General features: G+C 57.5%; 2 protein-coding genes across 2 annotated transcripts in view; both read right to left on the bottom strand.

The window, feature by feature from the left end:
* Positions 1 to 1,297: 1,297 nt before the first annotated feature.
* Positions 1,298 to 13,494, bottom strand: ITIH4 (inter-alpha-trypsin inhibitor heavy chain 4). The gene is made up of 23 exons (XM_040994619.1): positions 13,350 to 13,494; positions 12,565 to 12,728; positions 10,984 to 11,088; positions 10,714 to 10,876; positions 10,478 to 10,588; positions 9,969 to 10,085; positions 9,299 to 9,415; positions 8,945 to 9,113; positions 8,718 to 8,837; positions 8,438 to 8,619; positions 8,171 to 8,356; positions 7,893 to 8,032; positions 7,538 to 7,692; positions 7,241 to 7,270; positions 7,013 to 7,066; positions 6,362 to 6,658; positions 4,535 to 4,624; positions 4,337 to 4,363; positions 4,137 to 4,253; positions 3,324 to 3,495; positions 2,045 to 2,199; positions 1,796 to 1,889; positions 1,298 to 1,490 (listed from the first exon to the last, which is right to left on the bottom strand). Exons 1-23 carry the CDS (start codon positions 13,440 to 13,442, stop codon positions 1,421 to 1,423), a joined length of 2,928 nt encoding a protein of 975 aa, XP_040850553.1. The 5' UTR covers positions 13,443 to 13,494; the 3' UTR covers positions 1,298 to 1,420.
* A 1,980-nt stretch (positions 13,495 to 15,474) lies between these two features.
* LOC121165774 (store-operated calcium entry regulator STIMATE) overlaps positions 15,475 to 23,652 on the bottom strand; it is a 39,508-nt gene continuing 31,330 nt past the window's right edge. Inside the window, exons 7-10 of the mRNA XM_040994620.1 lie at positions 22,992 to 23,141; positions 21,494 to 21,604; positions 15,878 to 16,010; positions 15,475 to 15,768 (exon numbers count right to left, since the gene is read on the bottom strand). Of these exons, the coding sequence (XP_040850554.1) occupies positions 15,662 to 15,768; positions 15,878 to 16,010; positions 21,494 to 21,604; positions 22,992 to 23,141 (501 nt within the window). The 3' untranslated portion in view covers positions 15,475 to 15,661. The remainder of the gene's footprint in view (positions 15,769 to 15,877; positions 16,011 to 21,493; positions 21,605 to 22,991; positions 23,142 to 23,652) is intronic.

Consider the following 23,652-nt stretch of genomic DNA (forward strand, 5'->3'; position numbering starts at 1 on the left):
AGCAACCATCTCCCCATTCCTGTCCAGAAGGAAATATTTATGACTATAAAGACCCCTGTGTGGATATGGGAGCCACCTGGTGGACTGGGTTGTTATTGCTCCTGGGAGGGTACCCCACAAGACACACTCCTACCCCAAAGACCTCCCCACAGCCCTGTGGCAAATATGACAGGGCCTGGGCTAAGCTGGTTGAAAGCACCCAGCCCTGTGAAGGGACCCCCTCTCCCCAAGCAGCCGGCCTTGCCATCATGTTTGGTCTGGTTTGGCTAGGGCAGACATGGGACTCCAGCTGGTTGCGTTGAGGCCAGTGTGCCCATCTGTGCCATGGGGAGCAAGATCCTGCCAGACGGAGGGTGAGCCCATGGTGCTCCTAGCTCTGGGGTGGGGGTGGGGCAGAGACAGCAGGGCAGTGAGGGGTTGTTGTGTTGGAACAGACCTGCTATTGCACCTTTCCTGCCCCTGGTCAATCCTACAACCCTTGTAGAAAGACTCAGTGGTCTCCACAGCTTGGGAGCTGGAAAAGGGGGACCGGTCTGCTTTTCTCGTGTGCTTGGCCTGAGCCTGACCTTGGGGCATGGCCAGAGGGGAGACCCTCAACAGCAGAGTCGGAGGTACAGTTCCTGACAGGGACAATGCCAGATGAAGTTGAACATCTGTCACAGGTGAGGTCCTGCTGGATTAGGGTCCCTGCTCCTGCAGACCCTGGCAGGCAGCAGTGAAGGCTCAAACCATTGGGTTCCTAACCCCTTACAGGGGAGTCCTAGGTCAGCCTGGCTCCCAGCTGCAACCTGGCCTGCCCTAGCCTCGGCAGATGTGCAAACTCCAGGTCCCTAACTCTTGGTCGCTGAGGTTGACATGAGACAGAAACAAGGCAGGAGCTGGCACCGGGGAACCCCATGACCCCCAGGCTGCCTCCCTGCGGCATGGGTCTCCAGCTCCTTTGGGCCCCAGGAGGAGTATCTTTGCTGAAGTCAGCCATGACACCAAGCACAGGACTGAAAATCAAATCATGCCAGGTCAAGCCCTTGGGAAGGCCTAGCAGTGGTGGAGGACCAACCCACCCCCTTCTCACCCAGCTTCCCTAGTCTGGCTGCCCAGAAGCAGATGGGACTCCCGCCTTAGCCTGGGGGCCAGCCGAGCCTGCAGCAGCCACTTCCACAGGCACCAGGCTCTTAGTTCCTTATTTGTGTGACACAGGGCCTGGACCAGGGCCATCCATAGGCTTCATTGACCACAAGACCGGGAGGGCTGAGGGTGACAGATTCTAATGCTCTGTGACGCGGCTGGAACCACACACTCCTGGACCCACTGCTTCCTTTATTTGTGACTCATGGGAACTTCCTGCCCTGCAGGTGGCACACATCTGCAGGCAGTGGACGTGGTGGACAGAGAGCCAGGGGCCGGGCTTCTTGTAGTGCAGCTACAGCCGCACATTCCAGCAGGCTGTCTCCTTTCCTGGAGGCCCCTCTTGGTAATCCAGCCTGTGCTCCCTGGGACACATGCATGGACAGACAGACAGACAAGTGGTCAGTCCCAGGATCCCTCCAGAATTCTCACCAGTACAGGACAACAAGGCCCGGTCACCCAGAGGGTTACCCAAGGAGATCCAGAGCAGTTTCTGCTACCCCTTGGCCAACCCTGTGGCTTGAGCTGACTGTCCTTCACGGGGTTACCAGGAGTTGGATGAGGCCTGGGGCTGCTTCTGGTCCTGGGGTAAGGTCAGGCACGGGGTCCCATAGAGCCTAGCTCCCAGCCTTGCACTGGGTCAAGCTCCATGGCCTGGGTGTGCTGTCACCTGGTGACAACATAGTCGTCAGCCTGCGCCTTCAGGATCCACTGGTTTTCTTTTGTAGAGGAAGGACTCAGGAGCACAGTGGGGTAAAACTGGCCTGCAACACAAGGGGCAGCTTAGCCAGGGGCTGAAGGCAGGGAGAGTGTGGGAGACATGCGGCAGTGCGATGGGGCAGCGGGGAGGGGGGGTGTGAGTTCCCATGCAGGAGGGTTCTCTGGGGATGCCTGGGCTGCAAGGGGAGGGGCAGAGTACCGATGGTTCCACGGACGTTGCGGGAGAAGCGGTCCGTGTGGCGGAGCAGCAGCAGGAGGCCCGTCTTGTGGTCACCCCAGGGCAGCAGGCCAACGGTCACTCGGTGGGGGCCACTGATCAGCAGGAGCCCCGTACTGTCCATGGTTATCTTGAGGCTATGGAGAAACCCAGCAGGTGGGGTGGGGTGGGGTGTGGGTTTGGGGTTCTCCCCAGGCCCAGGAATTCACAATGGGCCTTGGTTGGTGGGGAGGGGGTCTCCAGGGAAAGACCCTGAAAGCTCTGACTTCAGCTTCCTCTTGGGTAGAAAGCAACCAAAGTGAATGCAATGGCATCCAGTCTGTCCCCTTTCCTGTCAGGACCAAGCTCTCTGCAACTCAGGGAGCTCCTGGATACATGTGCTCTGGGCTACTTCCATTTGATATTCAATCACATTCTAAGGGTGAGAGGGTAAGCCTCTCCCCACTCCTTCCTTACATGGATCATGAACATTCTTGCCCTTCTGGCTTTCTTAGGATGTTAGGCTCCTTTTATGCACACTGCCATTCTGAAGCCACTTGAAATGCAACTGCCCTAACCCTGCACTATCCTGCTGATTGGACTTGACTTGGAAGATCCAGGCTGAAGCAGGGATGAGGTGCCAAGGTTTCAATGCTGCCTAAGAGTCCAGGGGAGACTTCTGTGTTTCTGGGCCCTCCATGACCTCCAGTTTCAAGTGGAAGTGGGCTCCTGCTGCCGGGTTAGGGGAGGGACCAAGGTGAGCTGCAGCTGAGGCTAGGGCTCCGGGGGTGTTCTCCAGAGGGCCAGGGTCCGAGATGACCTGTGGCTTTCAGATCTGGGCGGGGTGCTAGTTACCAGCATTGGGGCTAGTCAGCCTTGTCCATCCCCACTGGAGCTTCATGAGGCCTAACTGTGCACGGTACTCAGGATCTTTCCTGTCACCCTGTGCTCCCCAGGCAGGTGCTCCCAGTGCTTGCCTACCCCGCGCAACAGTGGACCTGTGAGGATTATCCTTCATCATTGGTGAGAATACCGAGGCCCCTAGGGACTGAGTGAGCTGCCCAGGGTCTCATAGAGCAAGCAGCAGCAGCAGCAGCGGGTCCCAGCTGCCATGGTCTCAGTCCCTGGACAGACCCTTGGCCCTGTGGAGGACTCAGGACCAGCCACGAAGTCCCCTGGCCTTTCCCAGCCCAGCATAGCCCCATGGGCTACCCATGGGGTGAACGAGGGTTGGGGTGGGGGAGCTAGGGAGCAGGGGGTGGGTCCCTGGCCCAGAGCTCACTTTGGCAACGTAGAAAACATTGTCTTCATCCACTTGTACTCTGAGCTCCTTCGGTTCCGAGTTACCACCACATGCTCTGGGGTCGCGTGAACCTGCAGCTCAGGATTCTTGACCATCACCTTGACCCACGAGAAGCCAGTCTTCACCTCATACTGGCCTGTGACCTTGATCCCTGTGAAGGCCACGAGGTCACATAGCCTGGCCCCCTGGTGGGTCTTCCCCTCCCCCATCTCATCTCCTGATGGCCATTCCCCTGACATGGGGTCTGCTTCTTATAACTGCACCCTTCCTCCCTCCTGGCCTTTGGGTGGCTTTGTAGGGGGCCCCTGAGCTCAGCCCTGGCTGAGACCTCCAAGAAAGGAAGCTCACAAACCTTCAGTGAGTGTCTTTGATCAGCCTGGCCCTCTGCTGCCTGGGTCAGGGTGTAATGGAAGGGGAACTTAGTCCACCAGTCCCCCTCAGGACACAAGGACCTAGGAGAAGCCCCACGGGCTGGCAGGCATGTGTGCCAACATCTGCCCTGCCCACTGCCTCAGCTCCAGCCAGTACTTCACTTCTCCACCATTCCCCTCCTCCATCCCCTCCAGGACCCCTGTGATGAGCAGGCAACTATTTCTTCACCTAGAATGTTTTTAGCCCTTCCTTTGTTCATCTGACGTGGATCAGTCACTCCTGGTGACCCTGGGCGGCTGCCCTGGCTCTCAGGTCACTCTGACCTCTGCCTGCTGGCCACCATGGGGTGCTAAGAGGTGGCAGGTGGGTGTGGGTATAAACAGGCATCTCTAGGCACACACCTGGATGGGCACCTCTCACCTTGGTCAGGGTCTGAGATGAGGTTTATGGGTCCCTGGGAGCTTCTGATGTCCACACAGAGCTGGTCCACACCAGGTCCATGCACCGGCAGGAAGATGGAAGGTGCCTGGGACGGGGCTGGGACAGCCAAGGCACAGTTCCTGGGGCAGGCAGGGCAGGCTGAGGGCAAGGATGGGGAGGGGGCAGGCTGGGATCCTTACCTGAAGTTGGATTTGGCATGGTGATTCCTAAGGAAAAAAACCATGGTTTTTCCTAAAGAAAAAGGATGGGAGTAGACAGACCCTTATTGGGGACAGGGATGGTATACAGGATGGGCGTGACAGGGTTCCTTCTCCAAGTGAACCTGGATGGCAGGCTCTCAGCACTAGAAGAAGAAGCCATTCTAGGGGCTCTGGTACCTTGGTCTTCCGTGTCCATTTCAACCACTTTGGTTAACCTGGTAGCTGAAGGGATGAAAGGCACTGAAGCAGCCACAGGTGTAGGCGTGTCTGGGAGCAGAACAGGAGGGTGGAGAGGACTCAGCAGGGAGCATGCCCTACAGCTGGCCCCTCCTCCCATCCTAGAAGAGCCAGCATATTGGTTCAACTGACAAATCCTCCACCTTCAAGGGCCAACATCCCATACAGTCACCAGTTCATGTCCTAGCTGTTAGATTTTGAATTCAGCTCCCTGCTTGTGACCTGGGAAAGCAGTGGAGGGTGGTCCAAAGCCTTGGGACACTGCACCTTGGGACCTAGAAGAGGCTCCATGCTCCTGGCTTTAGATCAGCTCAGCTCCGGTCGCTGTGGCCATTTGGGGAGTGAAAGAGTGGATGGAAGATCTTTTTCTCTGTCTCTCCTTCTCTCTGTAAATCTGCTTTTCCAATAAAAATAAAAAATAAATCTTTTTTTTTAAGAGCCTGTCTTCTTGTCACACAGTAGGAGATCTTCCAGTAGTGGAAGGGAAATGAGGTGCCAGCCTGGTTCTGCAGCTAAGTCTGAGTTCACAATTACGGGGTAGAGATAGCTTGAGAGAACACTGCTGGGCTTTGGGGGTAGAGGAAACCTTCCCTTTCTAGAAAGTTCCATCATAAGCCTTTCTAAAGGTTTCTATCACAACTCCGTCTCCAGAGTGCATTGCAGCCTATTCAGTGAAACAGGAGGCCTGCTTGGAGCAAGGCTGCCTGCAACCTGTAAACCATCAGGGGAGAGGTTTCTAATGGCCATTCTCAACCAGTCCCCCACCTTTTCCACGTCCCCCCTGCACAGCAGCATAGGCAGGCTGCTTGTCAAGGCTTCTGACCTGATCCTTTCCTCCCAAAGTTGAGATCCGGCACCAAGGACAAGGCGAGGGGTTGGCTGGCAGTAAGCTAGGTAGGTGAGGACTGCCCCCTGGGAAGTGCTGCGCTCCTATCCCTGCTCCCATTCCCTAACCGTTCACCAAGAGGGGTCCTGGAGCTAAGCTGTCACCTGCACTGGCCAGACTGAAGTGCCAATTTGAGTCCCTGACTGTTCTCTTTCTGCTGATGCTCCTAAGAAAGCAGTGGAGGATGGCCCACTGCCATGCATGTGGGAGACGTGGAGGAAGTTCCTGGCCCAGTCCATTGCGGCCATCAGGGGAATGAATGGATGGGATCTGTCTCCCCTCTCTGTACCACCCTATTTTTTTTTAAAGATTTATTTTATTTATATTGGAAAGGCAGATTTACAGACAGGAGAAACAGAAAGTTCTTCCCGTCCGCTGGTTCACTCCCCAAGTGGAAGCAATGGCCAGAGCTAAGCTCTGATCCGAAGCCAGGAGCTTTTTCTGGGTCTCCCACATAGGTGCAGGGTCCCAAGGGTTTGTGCTGTCCTCCGCTGCGTTCTCGCCACAAGCAGGGAGCTGGATGGGAAGCAGGGCAGCCAGGATACAAACAGCACCCATATGGGATCCCAGCAGGTGCAAGGTAAGGACTTTATAGCCACTAGTCCACTGCGCTGGAGCCTAGTTCCTAGCTCCGATTCAGCTCAGCTCCAGCTGTTGCAGCCATTTTGGGAGTGAATCATTGGACAGAAGATCCTCCTCTCTATATATCTAACTTTCCAATAAAAATAAATAAATATTTTTTTTAAAAGAGATGACCATGCACCGAGATGATTCTGCTCTGACCAGGACAGCTCTCCTGGTGTCCATCCCTGAGCCTGGTGCTCACCCTCACCTACCCTTGTGGCAGAACCCAGGCCCTCAGAGGGTAGGAAGTGGCTTACAGAGCCTCCATTTTGGCAGCCTTGGCAGGTTCTTAGTGTCGAAGAGGTCAAGCACAGAATCAGGAAGAAAAGATTCATAAGTAGGATGAGGACCGCCGTAAGCAGGATGAGGACCACCGTAAGCAGGATGAGGACCACCGTAAGTAGGATGAGGACCACCGTAAGTAGGATGAGGACCGCCGTAAGTAGGATGAGGACCACCGTAAGAAAACTGACGAGGACCTTGAGGATGAGGGCGTCTGAATCTGGCTGGAGAACCATACACTCCGAACTGGGAACTCATTTTGACCCTAGAACCTGTGGTTTTAGAAAACCAAGTATTCTTCTCAATGGCAGAGTCAAGGACCCTATACCAGGAATGGGGCACTCCTCTTCCCCCACCTCTCCCACCAGCCAGGAGTCAATCAGTACTGGTCCAACAGTGGTTCCAACCCCACAACTCCACCCTGCAGATGTCACCCTTCCTCTCTGCGACTACCACAGCCATCTTGTTTCTTCTGTGGAAAGGATGGTATTGTGCAGAACTGCTGGCCAATCAGACGTACCTGAACTTGAGCACCAGCCTGCCAGCAGCCAGGTAAGCTAGGCAAAGCACTCCCTGTCTACACACAAGGGCACTGCCCCTCTCCACCCCTGTACCCTCCTTCACACCTGTTGGGTTGTAGTGTTTGCGGCCTTTGCGGTGAACTTTGGATAAAGCAAAACCTGGAAGTCAAGTGAAATCTGAATTGGCTTCTTGGGCCCACCTTTCCAGGGCCTCAGGTGGGTGGGGATGGAGCCTGAGCCACAGCCGGTGATGAGCAGGTCCCATGGGAATGTGGACTGGGTTCTGCTCAGGGGACCCCACCCAGCCAGTCTCTGAGGACGCGGAGTCCGTACTTCCTGGATGAGCAGCACTGTGCTTCTTCTCTGTGGGAAACAATGTGGGGTGGACGATGAATGAATGAATGAACAAATGAACAACAAGGGGGGGGGGTCTGAGTCTTCCCTCCCCAAACTATGCAGGCCCAGTAACCTGGGGAGCTAAGACCTGGGGTTGCCTCTGTGAAGTGAGTTTCCTGGGGTGGGTGGGTGGGTGGGGTCCTGGGAGTCCATGACGGGCTGGGTTGGGCTGTCTTAGTCAGGCTATAGAGGGGAACACAAGTCTACATGCTAGCACCCCATGCTCCCACCCACCCTCCTCCGTGGGCTTCTCAACAACTTGAGACTGCTCCTGGCCTTCAGGTTTGGTGACCACCATGGCCGTGAAAGGAGTGACAAAGTTGTAGTTGAGTGACAGGTTTCGAGCTCGGGACTCGAGGGCCTGCTGCTCGGCCTTGGGCGCAGAGACACTGTAAGTTGAGGATGGTAGTACACAGGAAGTTACTGGGTACTGGACACACTGTCCCTCCCATGCCACCTTTCCTGGGGCAGGGCGTCCCTCAGATAGGACCCTGAGTCCTGTGCCTGCCCCATGGCAAGGAGACTTCCTGCTAGCAGGAGGCTTGGGAAGTGAAGGGGCTGCCTTCTGCAAGGTTGGGTTGTTACTCACATCTGTTCCAGCAGCTGCTCGATGGTCAGGTAGGCCCAGAGTCTCTCCATGAAGCTGCCAAAGACATACTGGCGGCCCCGCAACGCCTCCTCCTGCTCGGCCGTGCCGGACTCCACGTAGAAGGTGATGTTCTCTGATTGCTGCAGACAGGGCCCCACCAGGGTGGGAATTGTGAGCACCTGTTGCCTGCCTCAGGCCGGGCCCCTCCCAGTATTGCCGGAGAAACTTGATTGGCTACAATGGTGGAGGCTGCCGCAGGTGCCTGCCTCCTTGCTTACCCCTTGCCCACTGACTTTGGCCGACAGCACGGCAGGGCTCTGGGGCCGCAGCTTCCCGGCCACCACCATCTCAGAGCCCATGAAGTGGAACTGGAAGTTATCCTGTGTCACCTCCTCCACAGCGTTGCTTAAGTACTCAAAGCTCACAGACATCAGCAGCGGTTGGGCCACCTCCTGGTAGAAGTCCTGCAGGGAGAAGGGGAGGGGTGGTCACCAAGGCCCAGCTGGGGTGCAGGTGAGGGCAGCCTGCCCAGGACACAGGGGCACCTGCAGCTGCAGGGCAGCATCAGAGTCCTCATAGATGCGCCTGGCCAGGCCACCATTATCCAGTGCCAGCTTTTCCAGGAATGAGTAGTGGACATCAAAGCCAAAGCCCAGGCAGAAGAGGCTGTAGTGGCCGCCAATGGCTTCCCGGACGTTCCTCTGGATCATTTCAAGATTGGTCACTCCTGGATATGCAGGGGTGGAGAGGAGGAGGAGGAACATGGATTGGCTCAAGGGCCACTTCTCATCTGGCCCTGTCCCCTGTCCTAGCTGCTGCCCTCACCCTCCGTGGGATCCCCATCGGTGAGCAGGATCATGAGGGAGACGCTCCTTGGGTGCAGCTCAGCCCGCTCGCTGTCCAGCAGTTGCACAGCCTTCAGCATGGCCTCATTGATGTTGGTCCCTGATTGTGGTGGTGGGGGAGGGGAGGACACGCACATTCAGGGTTGGGGGGATCCTGGTAGGGGTCCTGGGAGCCCCCTCTTGCAAAGCAGCAGTGGAGGCACCCACCTCCCTGGGCCACAATGCTGGCTGTATAGCTCTTGGCTTTCCTCACGTTCTCAACTGAGGCCTGCAGCAGCCTCGGCTTCCACAGCCAGGCTACCCGGTTGAAGACGATGAGGTTGAACCGGTCTTTGGTGCTGAGGTCATCTAGGATCTTGATTAGGGCTTCTTGGGTCTGCCCAAGGGATGAGGGGTTGGGGGAAGGCAGGAAAATAGGGTGGGTGGCTTGGGTTGGCTTCTCCAGCTAGGGTGGGAACATGGTACACACTCAAGGGGCAGATGCAGTCCCTATGGCTGTGAGCATCCTGGGCCCACCCCATTCCTCCCTGCCACCCCCAACACATGGCCCAAGGGATTCACCTGCTCAATTTTCCTGCCTAACATAGAGCCACTGCTGTCGATGACAAAGATCACGTTCTTGGACAACGCAGGAAGGCCATCAGGTGCAAAGTGGTGCACAAAATAGCCGTTCTCGATCTGTAGTCAGAGAGAAGCTCAGCAATCAGAGTCATGGTCCTGCCCTGCCGGCCCCTCCTCCCAGCCACTCATCCCAAACCCTTGGTCTCCTGGTCTCCTTGTTTCACTGCCTCTTCCCCACCCACCCCCAAGTCCCCTAAATCCTGGAGATCTTGTAGCCTCATCCCAACCCCTCTCTTGTAACGTCACCTCCTAGGTGTCTGAGTGGTTGAGGCAGCTGATCCTAAAATGTTCAGACATAATAAACTGGAGATGCACTAAAAGGAGGAAGAGGCTTCAAAAGGGAAGAGTGAAGGTTGTTACAATGTCGAAAATGCTTGTCACAAAAGCTACTGCATTTGAGGACCAAGCTGAGCAGGGAGCCTCCTGGTGGCCAAGGTGAAGAAGGCAACTTGCCTTCTCTGTCCAAAAGACATCTGACCTGCCTGAGGTTCATCTAGGCTAAGCAGGTGCGTTCTTTTTCCTCCCACTCTAGAACACTTTAAGCTCAGGTCCTTGAGAGTGAACAGATTTCCAGCTCATCCTGTCCCTCGCCTGCCTGGAGTCCACACACCTGAATGGAGCCGCCAGAGGGGGTGTGGATCACGTCGTAGCGGATGATGAAGTTGCCGTTCAGGAGCCCTCCAGACTGTTGCTGCTGGGACAGGGTGGGTCTGAACTGGATGTGAGCCTGAAGGGACAAGAAGGACCAAGGCTGGGAGCAGCGACAAGGCCAGACCAGCAGCATGCGTGATCCCTGCTGCACGCTAGATGGGCGAATTCCAGGCCATGGTTAGCATTCCAGGGAATGTTCAGGCTATGGCTGCTGCTTGCGGCTTCCTGAAAGGGCGTGGGAGGGAGGGAAGCTTCATGCTGGCAGAGATGGGGTGCAGGATGGGTATGATCCAGGGGGCTCCTCCTCTCTACCTCCCCTAAGAACCTGCTCTCACTCAGTCAGGGTCCCCCCTTTGCCCAGGCAGAGCACGGCTGACCTCGGGGCCTCCGGCTCAGGGAGTCTGCCCACTGACCAGCTCCCTGTATATGCAGTAAGGGTGCCATCTCTGCTGGCCATGGTTGGCCCACCTTGGTCTCGTTCTGCGAGGTGATCAGGGCTTCCTCCAACTCCTTGGTCATAAAGGAGCTCTCGGTCTCCAGGAAGCTGATACCCTGTGGCTCAAAGATGTGAACGTCCACCTGTTGGGAGAAGGTGGGACAGGGGTCACCAGGCCAGGTGCATGCTGCCAGGGTTAGAGCCTCTGGAGATGCTGAGGGGTGTAGGTCATCCTGCAGCCAGCCTGGAAGAAGGGGCATGTGGGTACCTGCAAGTGCTGGACCAGCTGCTGTGGCTGCACCTTGAACAGCAGTTCATACGCGCCCAGGCGCCGCCTGAGCAGTTCCTCATACACTAGCTTGAAGGTGACCTTGGAGGCAGCGGCTACACTCACTGATACCTCAAACCGCTCCATCTTCCTCTCGGTGGTCCTGGGAGAGGATGCCATCAGGCCGGCCCCCACCCTTCAGGCCAGGACCAGGAGCAGCTGCTGGGTGGGAGATCAAGGCTGGGGCCCCCACCCTCAACCCTGGCTCACTTGACAAGGCTGGCGCTCTCCCCCCTGGCCTTGGCTGCGCTGTACTGCTCCTGGGCCGCAGCCTTCTCCCTCACGATTCCCGGGTAGGTCACGCCATCGATGGTCCTGTGGGAGGGAGACAACGGATTGTCAGGAGCCTTAAGGGAGGGAAGGGCCCCTGGTGCTCCACCTTCTCCAGGAAGTCTGCCTGGAAATTGTGTGGTTCTTAAACACTGACTTGAACCCTTTTTGTGATCCAGGTCCACTGCCATCTATTATGTACCTACTGTATACAATACCCTTTTAGGGTGCCTAAGCAGTGTATGCACGGTATTAGTAAACATGTATTGTGTCAGAGGGACCAGGCAAGGCATCTCTAAGCAGAGATGTGGACGGATGGATGCCTGCAGTGTGAACAGGCTCCTGGTGCATCTTGAGGGGCTACGGAAGAACTGCCCCCTCCCCAACACAAGGCTGTTTCTCTGAACGGAGAGTGACTATTCTAGAACCTTCTAGAAGAGTGAGGAGGGTTGTGGGGGGGGGGGCATGTCAGGTGCCTACACAGCTGCTCCATTGGGGTAGATGGAAAGGCTGAGGGAGCAGCCAGGGATGCAGGACCCAACTGCTGCCTCTAAGTCGGGGTGTAGCGGGGCTGAGGCTGGGGCAGGGCAGCTGGGCTCTTCCTCCCCATGGAGAGTCCTCAGCCTCTGCCACCACCCAGCTGGGACACGCGGCCAGGCCAGTGAGCAGGGCCAGGGAGAGCTGAGGCCAGTCCCAGGTCCTCCTGCCAGGAGGTCTCCTACTCTTGGCACAGGGTCAGAAGCTGGCATAGCCATGAGGCCCACGTTGCAGGTTGGATGGCACAGGCCTAGGGCTTAGGAAAGTGAGAGCTACCTTGGGGTGGGGGTGGGGTAGGCAGGGAGAGAGGGAAGAACCAGCCCCAGATCCTGTGCTCCATTTCCTGGCTGCTCCAGGGGAATTTAGGGGTCCCATTCATAGCCCTCCCTGGTTCTGAGAGCAGCCCCTCCTGGGAGCCAGGGGCAGAGGCCCTGGGGGCAGAGGCATCCTACTGTGCCTGGCAAACATTGCAAAACTGAGACTGGACAGGTAGGTGGGGACAGCAGAGAGCAAGGTTCAGCCTGGTTCACAGACTCCACAGCCACCCAGGGGCACTTGAGGGGACCGGAGCAGTACACAGCCTGCACCGCGTTATCCCAGTTCAGGGTCACGACAAGGCAGAGATGCCCCTCCCGCAAGGTAACCATTTCCGGTACTCCAAGCTGGGATCAGCTCTGGGGTGATTCCATCCTGTCTGGCTCTGATCTCAGGACAGCGCCCCCAAACCCATTTGTGCTCCTCAAAGGCAAGGACATAGAGGCGCCATGGTTCTCTGTTTGACACCTGGATGGCACCCAAAGGTGACAGTGGGAGGAATGGGTGAGGACGCAGTCAGCAGTGAAGATGACAAGGCCCGTGGGAAAACCCTCACTCCTGTGGGGCCCAGGTGACCGCAGAAGAGTGTCTCAGCAGCCGTCCCCTCTGGAAGAGGGTCAGGTGGGGTGGGCAGGTGCAGAATGCGAGGTGCAGGCAGGAGACACGTACATGGAGAAGTTGGTGATGAAGGCCTTCCTGGGCAGCTCTATCTGGAAGGCGGCCTCCTGCACCGTTTCGGCCCTGTTGACCACACGGCTGGTGATCACGGTGCGGGCAAAGCGTGCTGAGACCTCCGAGTGCACGGTGAGGCTGTAGATGTCGATGCCGCCGCTCTGATCAACGCACAACACAGGAGTGGGAGGAGGGGGTTGGGAATGGGGTGGACAGCTTCAGCCACTCTCGGCTGGAACAAGACTTCCAGCCAGCTTCAACCCTGGGCCCCACCCTGCCCCAGCCGACCGAATCACTGACTGAGACCTCAAGCTGAAGTTGATAGAGATGCCTACGTGGACGTGGATCTGCCGTGGCCTGGGCCGTTGTGTCAGACCCTGACTCGGGATATGCCCACCAAGGGCCTGGGCAGGCCCCACCCCTGCCTCACCACTGCACCACGCGTGGTTGGCCTCACACAGCCTGGGTGCAGCAAGAGGATACCTTAGCCGCCCTGCCCCTGCTGGCTTCAAGGACCAATTACTAGGCTGCATTTCTGCCTCTCTGAGACAGGCTCACACAGCCTGGGAGGAGGGGACACCTGTAGAAGGCCTGGCGATAGGGCCCAGTGGTGTGGCAGTGCCAGGGGCAGGTGGCAGCCCCATCTCTGCACACTCTGTCCTGCCTGCACACTAGTGTTCCCCCAACTCCTCAGACACACTATCCCCTCAACCCTGCTCCACCCAACCCCTCCCAGCTCCCCAGCTCACACACAGGAACCCCGGGGGGAGGGTGGCTGCTACCTCATGGGGGACGGTGGCCGTCTGGAGGCCTGCATGCAGCAAGAGCAGGCTCAGCACAAGGACCCAAGTACATACACGCGCTGGGGTCTCCATGTCGACTCCGGAGTCTGCCGGGTTGCTCCTGCCCTCAAGAGCAAGTGGGGAGTGAATCAGTAACTTGTTCCCAGGCCCGCCCCTGCAGACGCAAGTTATGGGAAAGCCAGAACCCCAAGCCAAGGACCTACAGTGGCCGCAGGTCAGCAGGTGCATGCCGAGTGTCCCCTTGACCCTGGCTGGGGGCAGAGGCATGGATGAATGGGAAAGGGAGACCTGGGCTGAAGGCAGGTGTTGGTGTCCCCTCTCAAAGGTCCCAAACATTCCCAGAGGTGCCATGGTTCTCTGCTTGACACCTGCACGGCACCCAAGGGTGACAGTGATTCACTGGAACCTCCTGGCGAACCAGGGAGGCAGGATGGTGCCAAAACCATACCTCCTCTCCTAAATTCCAGCTGAGGAGGGAAAGAAGGAATGGCAAGAAAGACTTGGTCTGGCAGGGGGCATCCTGTTGGCTTCCAGCAGGAGGGGTGCCCTGGTGGCCAGGTGCTGAGGGGAGGGGTCTGTGCAGGTACTGGGTGGACAAGGTCTACCAGGCCCCAGGATGTGAAGGATATGCCCTTTCCCTGGAGTGAGGGTACTGGGCCCAGGAGACCCCTCTCTCCCAACACAATTCAGTCAGGGTTCCAGGTTCAACCACAGCCAGGACCCACTTGAAAACACAAACCAGGAGTCTCAAAGATGCCACATCCTGGGGCCCTGGGGTATTCAGACAGAAGAGCCCAGGAGAGTGTGAACAGTGTGAAGTATGAGGTATCCCAGGGGGCTGGCCACGGTGGTGTGTGCACACAGGTGGCCTGTGTGGAGGTCATACCAGCCAATGACCATGTCAATCAGTCTGTGACACTGCCTGCAACCCAGACCCCTGGGAGTGGTGCCCAAGAGCTGGGGCTGGGCTTCCTGGGGACACCCCCAGAGTGGCCTTCAGCACAGTTGCAATGCAGCTTTCACAAGTGGCTCGAAGATAAATAAACGCCAGGTGCTCTGGATGCCAGGCTCAGGAAGTCAGTTTCTGAGCCAGCAGTCAAGGGCCAAGACCAAGGTCAGGAAGGACAGCTCAGGGCCAGCAGACCCAAGAGAGCCAGGGGTGGTTCTCCAGGCCCGCAAAGCCGGGTGCTGGGTGCCTGGGCTGCAGGGAAATCCTTCCTTTCCTTAGATCCCCTAGGCACACCTCCATTTGTGCACCCAGAGACTGGGAGAGCACAGCCTTTTAGCACCTAGGCGAAGTGCCATCTCCCTCCAGGGCCCTAGTCCCATTGAATGTCTGCTCTCCGGGAGCAGAGCATTGGGCCAGGCCTGGAGCCAGAGCTATATAAGGAGTTCAGGCTGTTTGGGACTGTGGGAAAGGCTCTGAGCACCCAGCTCTACCTGCCTGGGGGACAGAAGGAGACTACTGGCAGGAGACAGCCCTGGGTTGGGCTCTGCAAGCAAAGCCCCGAAAGGAGCCACTCTCAGTCCACCTGTGACCTTGCTGACACAGCTAAGCAGACCCCCTCGGGGCTCCCGGATGAGCCAGCTCTAGGCCACACAGGGGACCTAGGTTTGAGAAGGGAAAAGTCTCAAAGGATCAGGGCTTAGTGCTGTCCCGCCTGCTCCAAGCAGCGTGGGTGGCAGCAGACAGGGGCTCTGGGGACTTTCCACTGCTGGTCAGCAGCCAGACTAGAGGTGCAGGGGTGAGGTCGGGATGACTCCGAGGTCCCTGGACTCTCTAGAGTCCTGGGGCTCTGGGGAGCCTCTCCATGGTAGGCACGGGGAGAGGTGGGCCCTGTTCTACGACCCAGGCTCCCGCTCAACACCGCCTCCCCACACTGGAAAGGAAAACTGAGCTCAGAAATGGAAGACACTGGCCTGAAGACAGACCAGAAGTCAGCAACAGGTCTTCAAGTTTAAGGTTCTTCCTGGTCTGTGGCAGTGGCCATACCAGTTCCTGGGTTGCCCTCTTGGGACAGAAAGGGCAAAGAGAACACTGCCAGGCTCCACCCCAGCCCCTGATGAACAGTGGCCCTGGCCAACAACCAAACAACACTCTGGCGGTGCCAGGGCCTCTCGGGGCACCCTCTTTATTGGTGTTTGCAGGGTGCGGAGGGCCAGGGTGATGGAGGCAGGGAGCCCGCAGGTGGGCAGAGCACGCTGGCATGCTGCAGAGTCCTTAGGCAAGACTCTTGCGTCGAGACGTTCGCGGTGGCAGAGTTGGGAGTGGGGGCTGGGGGGGGCACCTCTCAGCCGAAGACACTCTTGGCAGGTGCATCCTTGGGCTTCTCGAAGACCGTCTCGGTCCCAGTGCGGGCACGGCTGAACACGGACGGGGCGGCTGAGCCGGCTTGCTCTGTGGGGAGGAAGCAGAGTCAGGAGCCTTACCCGAGCCTGGCCCTTGACCATGGACATACACCTACACATCCCCCACTGGCCTTCATTCCCTCGCCCCTGACACTTACCACACTCTCGCATGACTTGGTAGGTCTTGGATTTGATCTCTTGGTTCTTGGCCAGGTTACCTCGGGCCCCCTTTAGGTCTTCCTCCTTCACAGGGGGCCGCTTTTTCTTGATGGGGGTCTCCTGAGCGTCAGCCTGGGGGAGTCCAGAACCTCATCTTAGAACTCACAGCTTGAGGGCATAGATCTCGTTCTTGCCTTCAACTGAAGTCTCATTGTTCTTCTTCCAGGAAGCCCTTAGGACTCTACCTCCCTGCCCCTTGCCTTCTGGCTCTCTCAGTCTGACTTGTGCGTCCACCTCTACCCTATGTCCACCTCTACCCTACCACGGTGGGGTGAGGGGGGTGGGGGCGGCTTGTGGGGGCAGTGGGGGCTGTAGCTGAGCCCTGCTCTGTGTGCTTGGCCAAGCTCAGAACTAACACAGGGACCAAGGGGAAAGGGCCTAGGCCTTCCAGGCGGAGCAGGCCTGAACAGCCTGGGAAGTACCAAGACTTACTCACTGGTGGCAGGTAGGTGGGGTACACGGGGGGGGGGGGGAAGGAGCTTAGGACATACCCAGCCCCACCCCTATAAATTACCAAGGGCTACTTTATGTGTTTAGTTACAGGAAGGGAGTGTCGCCCACCTGTGATAGGGGTAGGCAACAGGGCCAGCCCTGTCCCTTGGCAGGCTGGCCTGTCAGTCACCCTGCTGCTGGGAACACCCAGGCTCATGGTTTATCCACCCTCTCAGCCCCAGGCGCCTGGGAGTCTTAGACTATTCTTTCCTAAGCCTGGGGCAGGTGCAAGGATTCCCTCTTTCAGCCTGGGCTCCCAGCACGCGCGCGCGCGCGCGCACACACACACACACACACACACACACACACACACTCTGTGCGGCCACAGGAACTATATCAGAAATGTACGCCACCCAATACTGTGAGTGGTACACACACACGGGCACAACATCATGGATCCCTGCCATGGCCAGGTTGAACAGGGTTTTCCCTGGGTCAAGTGAAACCTGGAGTGGTCCCCCTGAGCCCTGGCTCCCCACTGGCACAGTAAAGCACCCCACTTTGCTGCAGCTGCCAGAGATGATGATGGTGGCAGCCTCTGGCATCAATAGCACCCCCCCCCCGGTGCCAGCTCCCTGTCCCCCGCCTTGCCCCACATGCTGTGCCAGCCCTTCTTACCTGGGACATGGTGGGTGCTGCGGGAGGGTAGCTCTTCTGAAGGCACCTCTTGGACGGGCAGGAGCCGGGGCAGTGCTCTGTGCTGAGCCCTGCACCCCTCAGCTTATATAGGCTGTGTGGCAGTCCCGTCAGTCCCCTTCTCTGGAAGGCTCCCTGGTGATTCAGGTCCACACGGCCACTGGCTTCAGCATTTATTCTTGGAGATGATGGGGGCTCGCCGGGCACAGCCCCCCGGGGGACAGCTGAGAGTTGCGGTGTTTATGAAAGCCGGTGTTCTGGAATGTGCGTCGAAGGCTGGACCAGCTGCTGGCGTCTCCCGAGGGAGGGAGAGCCCAGAGCCGAGCTGGAGCACACCCGGCTTGTTTTCCTTTTACTTCCAGCCCTGCCCCTGGATTCCAGCAGGGCGAGGCTTCCCGTTCCTGGTTCCTGTGTGTCACTCAGAGGCGTCCGCTCCCAGCAGACCCCCGCTGCACACTCAGAGGGGCTGTTGCTTGCTCCTGGGAGGATGAGCTGAGGCTGGGGGGGCCTGTAGGGCCACCCCGTCAGGACTCAGCTGCTGTCGTCGTCTTCTGCCCAATTCTGGTGCAGGCTTTGCAGGGGAAAGAAGCAAGGCAGGGCTCAGCAGTCTGGGGTAGGGAGTGGGGACATCGTGCTGAGCAGGGAGGGAGGGCCCTGGTCAGCCAGGACATTGTCCCAGACTGAGCTGAGGTCACTGACAGGCCAAGTGAGTGTGGGACCTGGTGGTGATCTAGAGATGGACGGGCCTGAGGGCTCCCCCAGAGGGCCACTGAGCCAGGCTTTGCCAGAAACTCCCGATACCTCTGTCCCTGCAAGGCGGGGTGGGGGTGGGGAGGAGTTGAAGGCCCTGCCCTATGAGGGCAGATACACTACGCCTGTCCAGTAGGGACGGGCAGTATTTTTATCCTTGAGAGCAGACAGACAGAAGGCCTCCAGGCACCGACACAGGGTCATTGCACATGCCAATCTGTTGCTGCAATGCAGCCCAGCCCAACCCAGCCCCACCCTGCCCTCCTCTGGTCCCAGTCCTCAACAGGCCAACATGACAACAGCCAGGCTCAGGATGAGTTGAGTGCTGACTGGAGGAATGTCTGGGACTCCGAACAGAGGCCAAGAGGCAGCTGAAGGCAGGCTAGCTCCAAGGTGTTATGATGGATGGCACCGTGGCACACACAAAGCTTCCAGCCCCATGGCCTCCAGGACAAGGAGGTGGACAGGCACTCCCTTACAGCTTGTTCTTCCTGGCAGGCACATCTCACTCCAAGAGCCGGACGACCTCTGACCCCTGTTGGGCAAGGACATGGGAAGGCACAGGCATGGCTGCTGTCAGCCCTTGGAGATTTTGAAAAATTAATTAATTTGAAAGGCAGAACAACTGAAGAGGGACGGAATGGAAGGAGAGAAAGAGATAGAGGTGAGAGGAGAGAGGGGAAGGGAGAGACAGAGAAGAAGAGAGACACAGTTCTATCTTGCATCTTTTGGTTCATTCACCAAATGGCCACAATAGCCTTGTCTGAGCCAGGAACTCCACCCAGGTCCCCCATGTGGACAGCAAGAACCCAAGTATGTGGGCCACCTTTGTTGCCTCCCCAGGTGCACTGGCAGGCAGCTGGATTGGAAGCAGAGCAAAAAGGACTTGAACCGGCTCTCAGATGGGATACTGGTGTTAGAAGAGATGGGTTATCCCACTGTGCCACTCAACACCTGGCTCCCACTTCCACCATGAGGCTAGGTAAGGTTCACCCTCACTCTCTTTCCTTGGGGGAACCTCCTAACTCAGGGAGTGGGGCAGCAGGGGGAGAGAGACATTTTTTGACCTCACTGAGAATACATAACCAACAGCCACACAAGTGATGGTTTCTTTTTTTTTTTTTTACAAACTGTAATAAGATGTCAAACTTTATTGTAAACCATTTTACAATGTAAGTACATCATCTTCCCTTTCATCTCAAAAATGTGTTCTGCAAATCATCACACCATGGATTTAACACCCTCCCTGGCTGCAGGGCCCAGGCTCTGCTCAGCCGGCTTTGACTTTTAACAGACCTCATTAAAAGAGAAAACAAATTTCAAACAACCCAACCAACCGAGTGACCGAGCGACCCAGCAGCTTCTGGGGTCCACCGCTGCGGGCTGGCCAGGAGCAGAACTTCTAGCCGTCAGCCCCATAGCAGCCTGGTCTGGTTTGGCTGCACAGAGGCCTGTGGACGCGGGCTCTAGCCTGTGGGCTACTGGCCTACACAGCCAGAGGGGTGCTGCCACTCACATCTGAGGCTTTTCATCTTTTCCCTGAAGACAGAGGCCAAGACAACACGGTTAACCTATGCCTCCCTATTGCCTGGGAAGGCACAGGTGTAAGCCGTCCTACCCAGGGCCACCCAAGAAGCGACAGACCCTCCCCCTGCATGTCTTCAGGCTGAGCAGAGCAAAAAGCCTGGCCACTCAGGTTCTCAGCAACACCCCCCATGTGGCCCGCACGATAGTGACCATCAGCTCTTTCACGCAGACACGACAGCGCCACCTCACAAGGCTCAACTCCATGGTTACAAGAAACTCGGGCATGACTCGGGTTTGCAAGTTTCCATCATGGGTGGCTTGGCCAACCAACATCTGGGTTTGGACGAATTGGACTGACAAAGCACACAACATCCAAGCAGTGTCCCCTTGTTTCTCAAGCCCAAAACCGCCTGCCACCTTGTAAGGCACCTTGGAGCAGGTGGGGAGGGGGAATGGCGTGGCAGGAAGCCTTCCCAGGGGGCACCAACTTGTGTGTGCCTGTGCACGTGTGTGCATATGCACACCACACAGGAGGAGGGTAAGGCCAAACATATGACACCTTGCTGCCTGAGCCTGTGCGCTCGCAGGGCCCTGTGGTCAGACACTGGCTAGACCCCCAGGCCCTGGTCAGTCAGCTACACAGACTAAAGCCCTCACTGACCGTCAGCATCAGGGAAATCCTACTGCTCATTGGCTACCTCCGAACCTGGAACCCACTGTCTGCCAGAGACCACCTGAGGCTGATGGAGTACAGCCCCCACAGGTTATGGCTCCCTGAAACTAGGAGCTTGGGACTCGAGTGGAAGAGGAGGCTCCAACTCTGAGCTCCAGGAAGGGTGGGAGGCAGCAGGTTGTTCAGGCCAAAACGAAACAGGAGGGAGAAGTCAGGGCTGAGTCACTGGTGGGAGAGGCCTGCAGTAGCAAAGCCCCTCTTCCTGCACAGCCTGGACTCTCCTCAGTGGCACCTGCACTTCACCTTGCTGCTACCCTGGTGGGCAAAGTCACAGGCCTGGCCCATCTTGCCACCACTCACTCAGCAGTCGGTGGCCATGCTAAGCAAAGGACATAGCTTAGGAGCACCTCATGCTGCCTGTGCACTGGATAGCGGGCATCCTCACCTGCCTCCGCTCCCCTGTAACTATCTCGTGGCTCTGGATGGCATGAGACAAGTCCCCTCGGGCACACAGACATTCTCAAAGCAGAGCGCAGCAGGGGCCTGGGCAGTGGGCATCCCTGGGAGACCAATAACCACTGGGTGCCCTTCTTGGTCAAGTTCAACTAGGACCTCTACCTCTAAAAGGAAGAACGCCAAGCAACATGCAGGTACTGGCATGGCCCTTCTTAGGTTTGTGCTGCCCACCCCAGGGGCCGAGAACAGGTGCACCTTGCACCCTCTGCCATATCATACTGCACAAGCCAAAACCTGCCACGTCCTTCTGCCAGCTCAGGCCTCACCAAGAGCAAACAAATCCATCTTGGGGTTGGGGGAGAGGTGATTAAAAAGAGTTTTTAAATACAATAGTATGAAAATATAACTTAAAAAATATAAAAGTCAAACAGCACACGGAAGACTTAGAAATCTACTGCTTTGCCCGTCAGTCCCATAGATGCTTTGTAGGAAACAAACGAGTCCTTGGGAAAAACGAAACGAAATGGTGCCACTGCCAACAGTTCACAGAAGCGGCTTCGGAGACAGAGCGGCGGGAGCCTCCCGGGGTAGTTGGGCTTTCTGCCTCTGCCCTGGGCAGGGTGGACTCCAGGCCCCCAGCACACTCAGCATTCACAGTGCCGTGGCCTGGGTGACAGGACCTGCCCACCGGCCACGTGAGCCTGGTGTTCCTCCACCGGTCACCAGTCACACAGGCAATGCTGTTCGGGACAACGACAGACAGACAAAACTCGCTTGCATATTTGGTCAGTGTTTGTAGTGCAACTGAGTAGGGGGACCTCCAGCTGCCCAGGGCGCCTGGGGTGCTGGTCCCACGTCCCTTGTGGTTAAGTCACAGTAGTGTGGGGCAGGCGGAGTGGGCATGAGACAGTGAGAGGGACAGAGGTAGAAGGAGGGCAGGGTGGGACGAGGGGAGGCGAGATGCTGTGGGCTGACTGGCTGCACCCCAGCCTGGTGCCCCCAGCTTAGGAATGTGTCATACGGGCAGCCCGAAGCGGTGCTTCTTCTTCTTCCCGGGCTTGAGTGGGGTCAGCCTGCAGAGGTCCTCCTCCACGTCTGACTCTTCCAGCTCATCGTCAGCCGAGATCAGGATCTGGGGCATGGACAGGCGGGGCCTTAGGCGGCCTTCTGCGTCAGACCTCCCGTCCCCCAGGTCTAGTGTCCCCTCAGTAGAAAGGGAACGGGCAGACCCAAGGAGATGCCATGCACCACCAACCATGCCTGCCGCAAGGTCCTTCAGGGGGCTCAGTGCTGAGCCGACAGGAACCCCTTTCTCTGCCAACGCTCTCACCCTTTCCTCTGGCCACCAGCTCAAGCCAAACCCCGGACAGAACAAGCCCAGTGGGGATTTGTAGTCAGAGGGCTTCCCCACAAAAAAAACAGACAAAAGCTCAGGTTACTGCACACATCAAGTCTTGCTGGTCCTTAAATCCAGGAGGGGTGGCACCCAGATGAGGGGCTTAGGATAGCTGCTTTGTTGACGCCTTCCATGGCCCTGTCACACAGCTGGGGCTTCCAGGGCCAACTTGCTCATTCCCTACCCACTGGCCTCAATACCTGCCTGGCTCTGTCACCCCCTGAGCAGGCACGGGGAGACCAGGGACTGCAGGGCCCACAGCTGGCGTGCAGGGTGAATAGCTGCCCCACCCCGCCCCACCCCAACCCAGCAGGGCTGTGGTCCCCAATCACACAGGCCATCCTGGTGGTCTGCCCAGAGTGTAGAGCATCCTGCTTGCCCAGCTCAGCCTGCTTCCTGACCTCCTTCCTGGTTATTTTGTCCCCTGCTATGTGACATGTGCATTTCCCAGGATGACTGTGAGCTCGTCATGCACTGCTTGTAGAGTGTGACAGACCCTATCCTGGGGTCCGGGAACATGCACCTGGAGAAAAAAATAGGACCACCACCCCTTCCACCCCGTGCTTCTCAGCTGTGTCTTCCTAAACTTCCTGCAACCATCTTGGGGTCCCATTTGAGCAGCCACCTGTCCTTGTCCAGGAGCCTGCAGGCCTCTGGTGGGGGGGACACACTAGCCTCAGCCATGTCCACGGCCCCCCACAGGACGGTCCCAAGGCCCCATGTCACAGCATAGGTGAGCACTGGGGGAAGGAAAGGGCTGGAACATGTGTCCTTGCCCCTCCACTGCTTCAGGGGACCAGCCATCGAGGGGACAGGAGTGTACTCCTGTGACGTCTGACCCCCTTCAGCTTCCATGTCCCCAGTTGGCTCAGTCAATGCATCCCTTCTTGCCCATGGGGGCAGGTAGGAGCTCACATGACTTTGTGCCTGCAGGTCAAACAGGAGGCTGTGCAGGTCCCTTCCAGCCATCCTGGAAGGTGGCAGCTCCTCCCCTGCCTGCCTTTCTCTCTTAGCCGCAGTGGGGGTGGGGGAGGCCCGCCATGTTCAGCCCCTGCTGCCTCTGCCTGCCCTGGGAAGGTGAGAGCCCCCAGCAGCCTAGCAGTGCCCAGACAGGGAGGCCTACCTCAGCCTCGGGCTCCTCGTGGGATGCGGCCCTCCGGTAGCGGACCTTGCTCCCGTTCCTCGAGTCCTGGCTGGACCCTCTTTCTTCCAGCTTCGCTTTCGTCTTCCCCTTCCTCATGAGAAAATTGTCCACTACCCAGAACATCAGAGCCTGTGGGAGGGACAAGGGTGGCTTGCTCTGGGACAAGCCACTTCCCCAGTGTGGGGGAGGAAGCAGTCCTTATGTCCCATGCTAGGGAGAGACCTCACCCCCAACTGTCTTCCAGGCCACACAGAGATTCTTGGTTTCTGTTTCTCTGCTGCTGTTATTTCTCTTTTTTAAAAAAATTTTAAATCTATTTATTTCCATTTTTTAAATAGACAGATGGAAATAGAGTAACAGAGCCAAAGATCTTCCATCCAGTCTGATTCACTCTCCAAATGCTCAAAGCCAGGAGCCCAGAACTCAAATGGGGTCTCCCACATGGGTGACAGGGAACTGAGCACAGGAACCAAAGTCATTACCTGCTGTGTCCTGGGATACACATCAGTAGGAAGCTGGACTGGGGAGCAGAGTTGGGGCACCCACCCTGGCACTTGGCTACTGCCCTGAAAGCCCGCTTCACTGCTTCAGCTTTCTGATGAGCCTACAGGAATGGGAAACTCCAGCCCTGTCCGCCCCT

Source organism: Ochotona curzoniae, unplaced genomic scaffold, assembly GCF_017591425.1.
Source record: "Ochotona curzoniae isolate NIBS_2020 unplaced genomic scaffold, NIBS_Ocur_1.0 contig_908, whole genome shotgun sequence".
NCBI lineage: Eukaryota > Metazoa > Chordata > Mammalia > Lagomorpha > Ochotonidae > Ochotona > Ochotona curzoniae.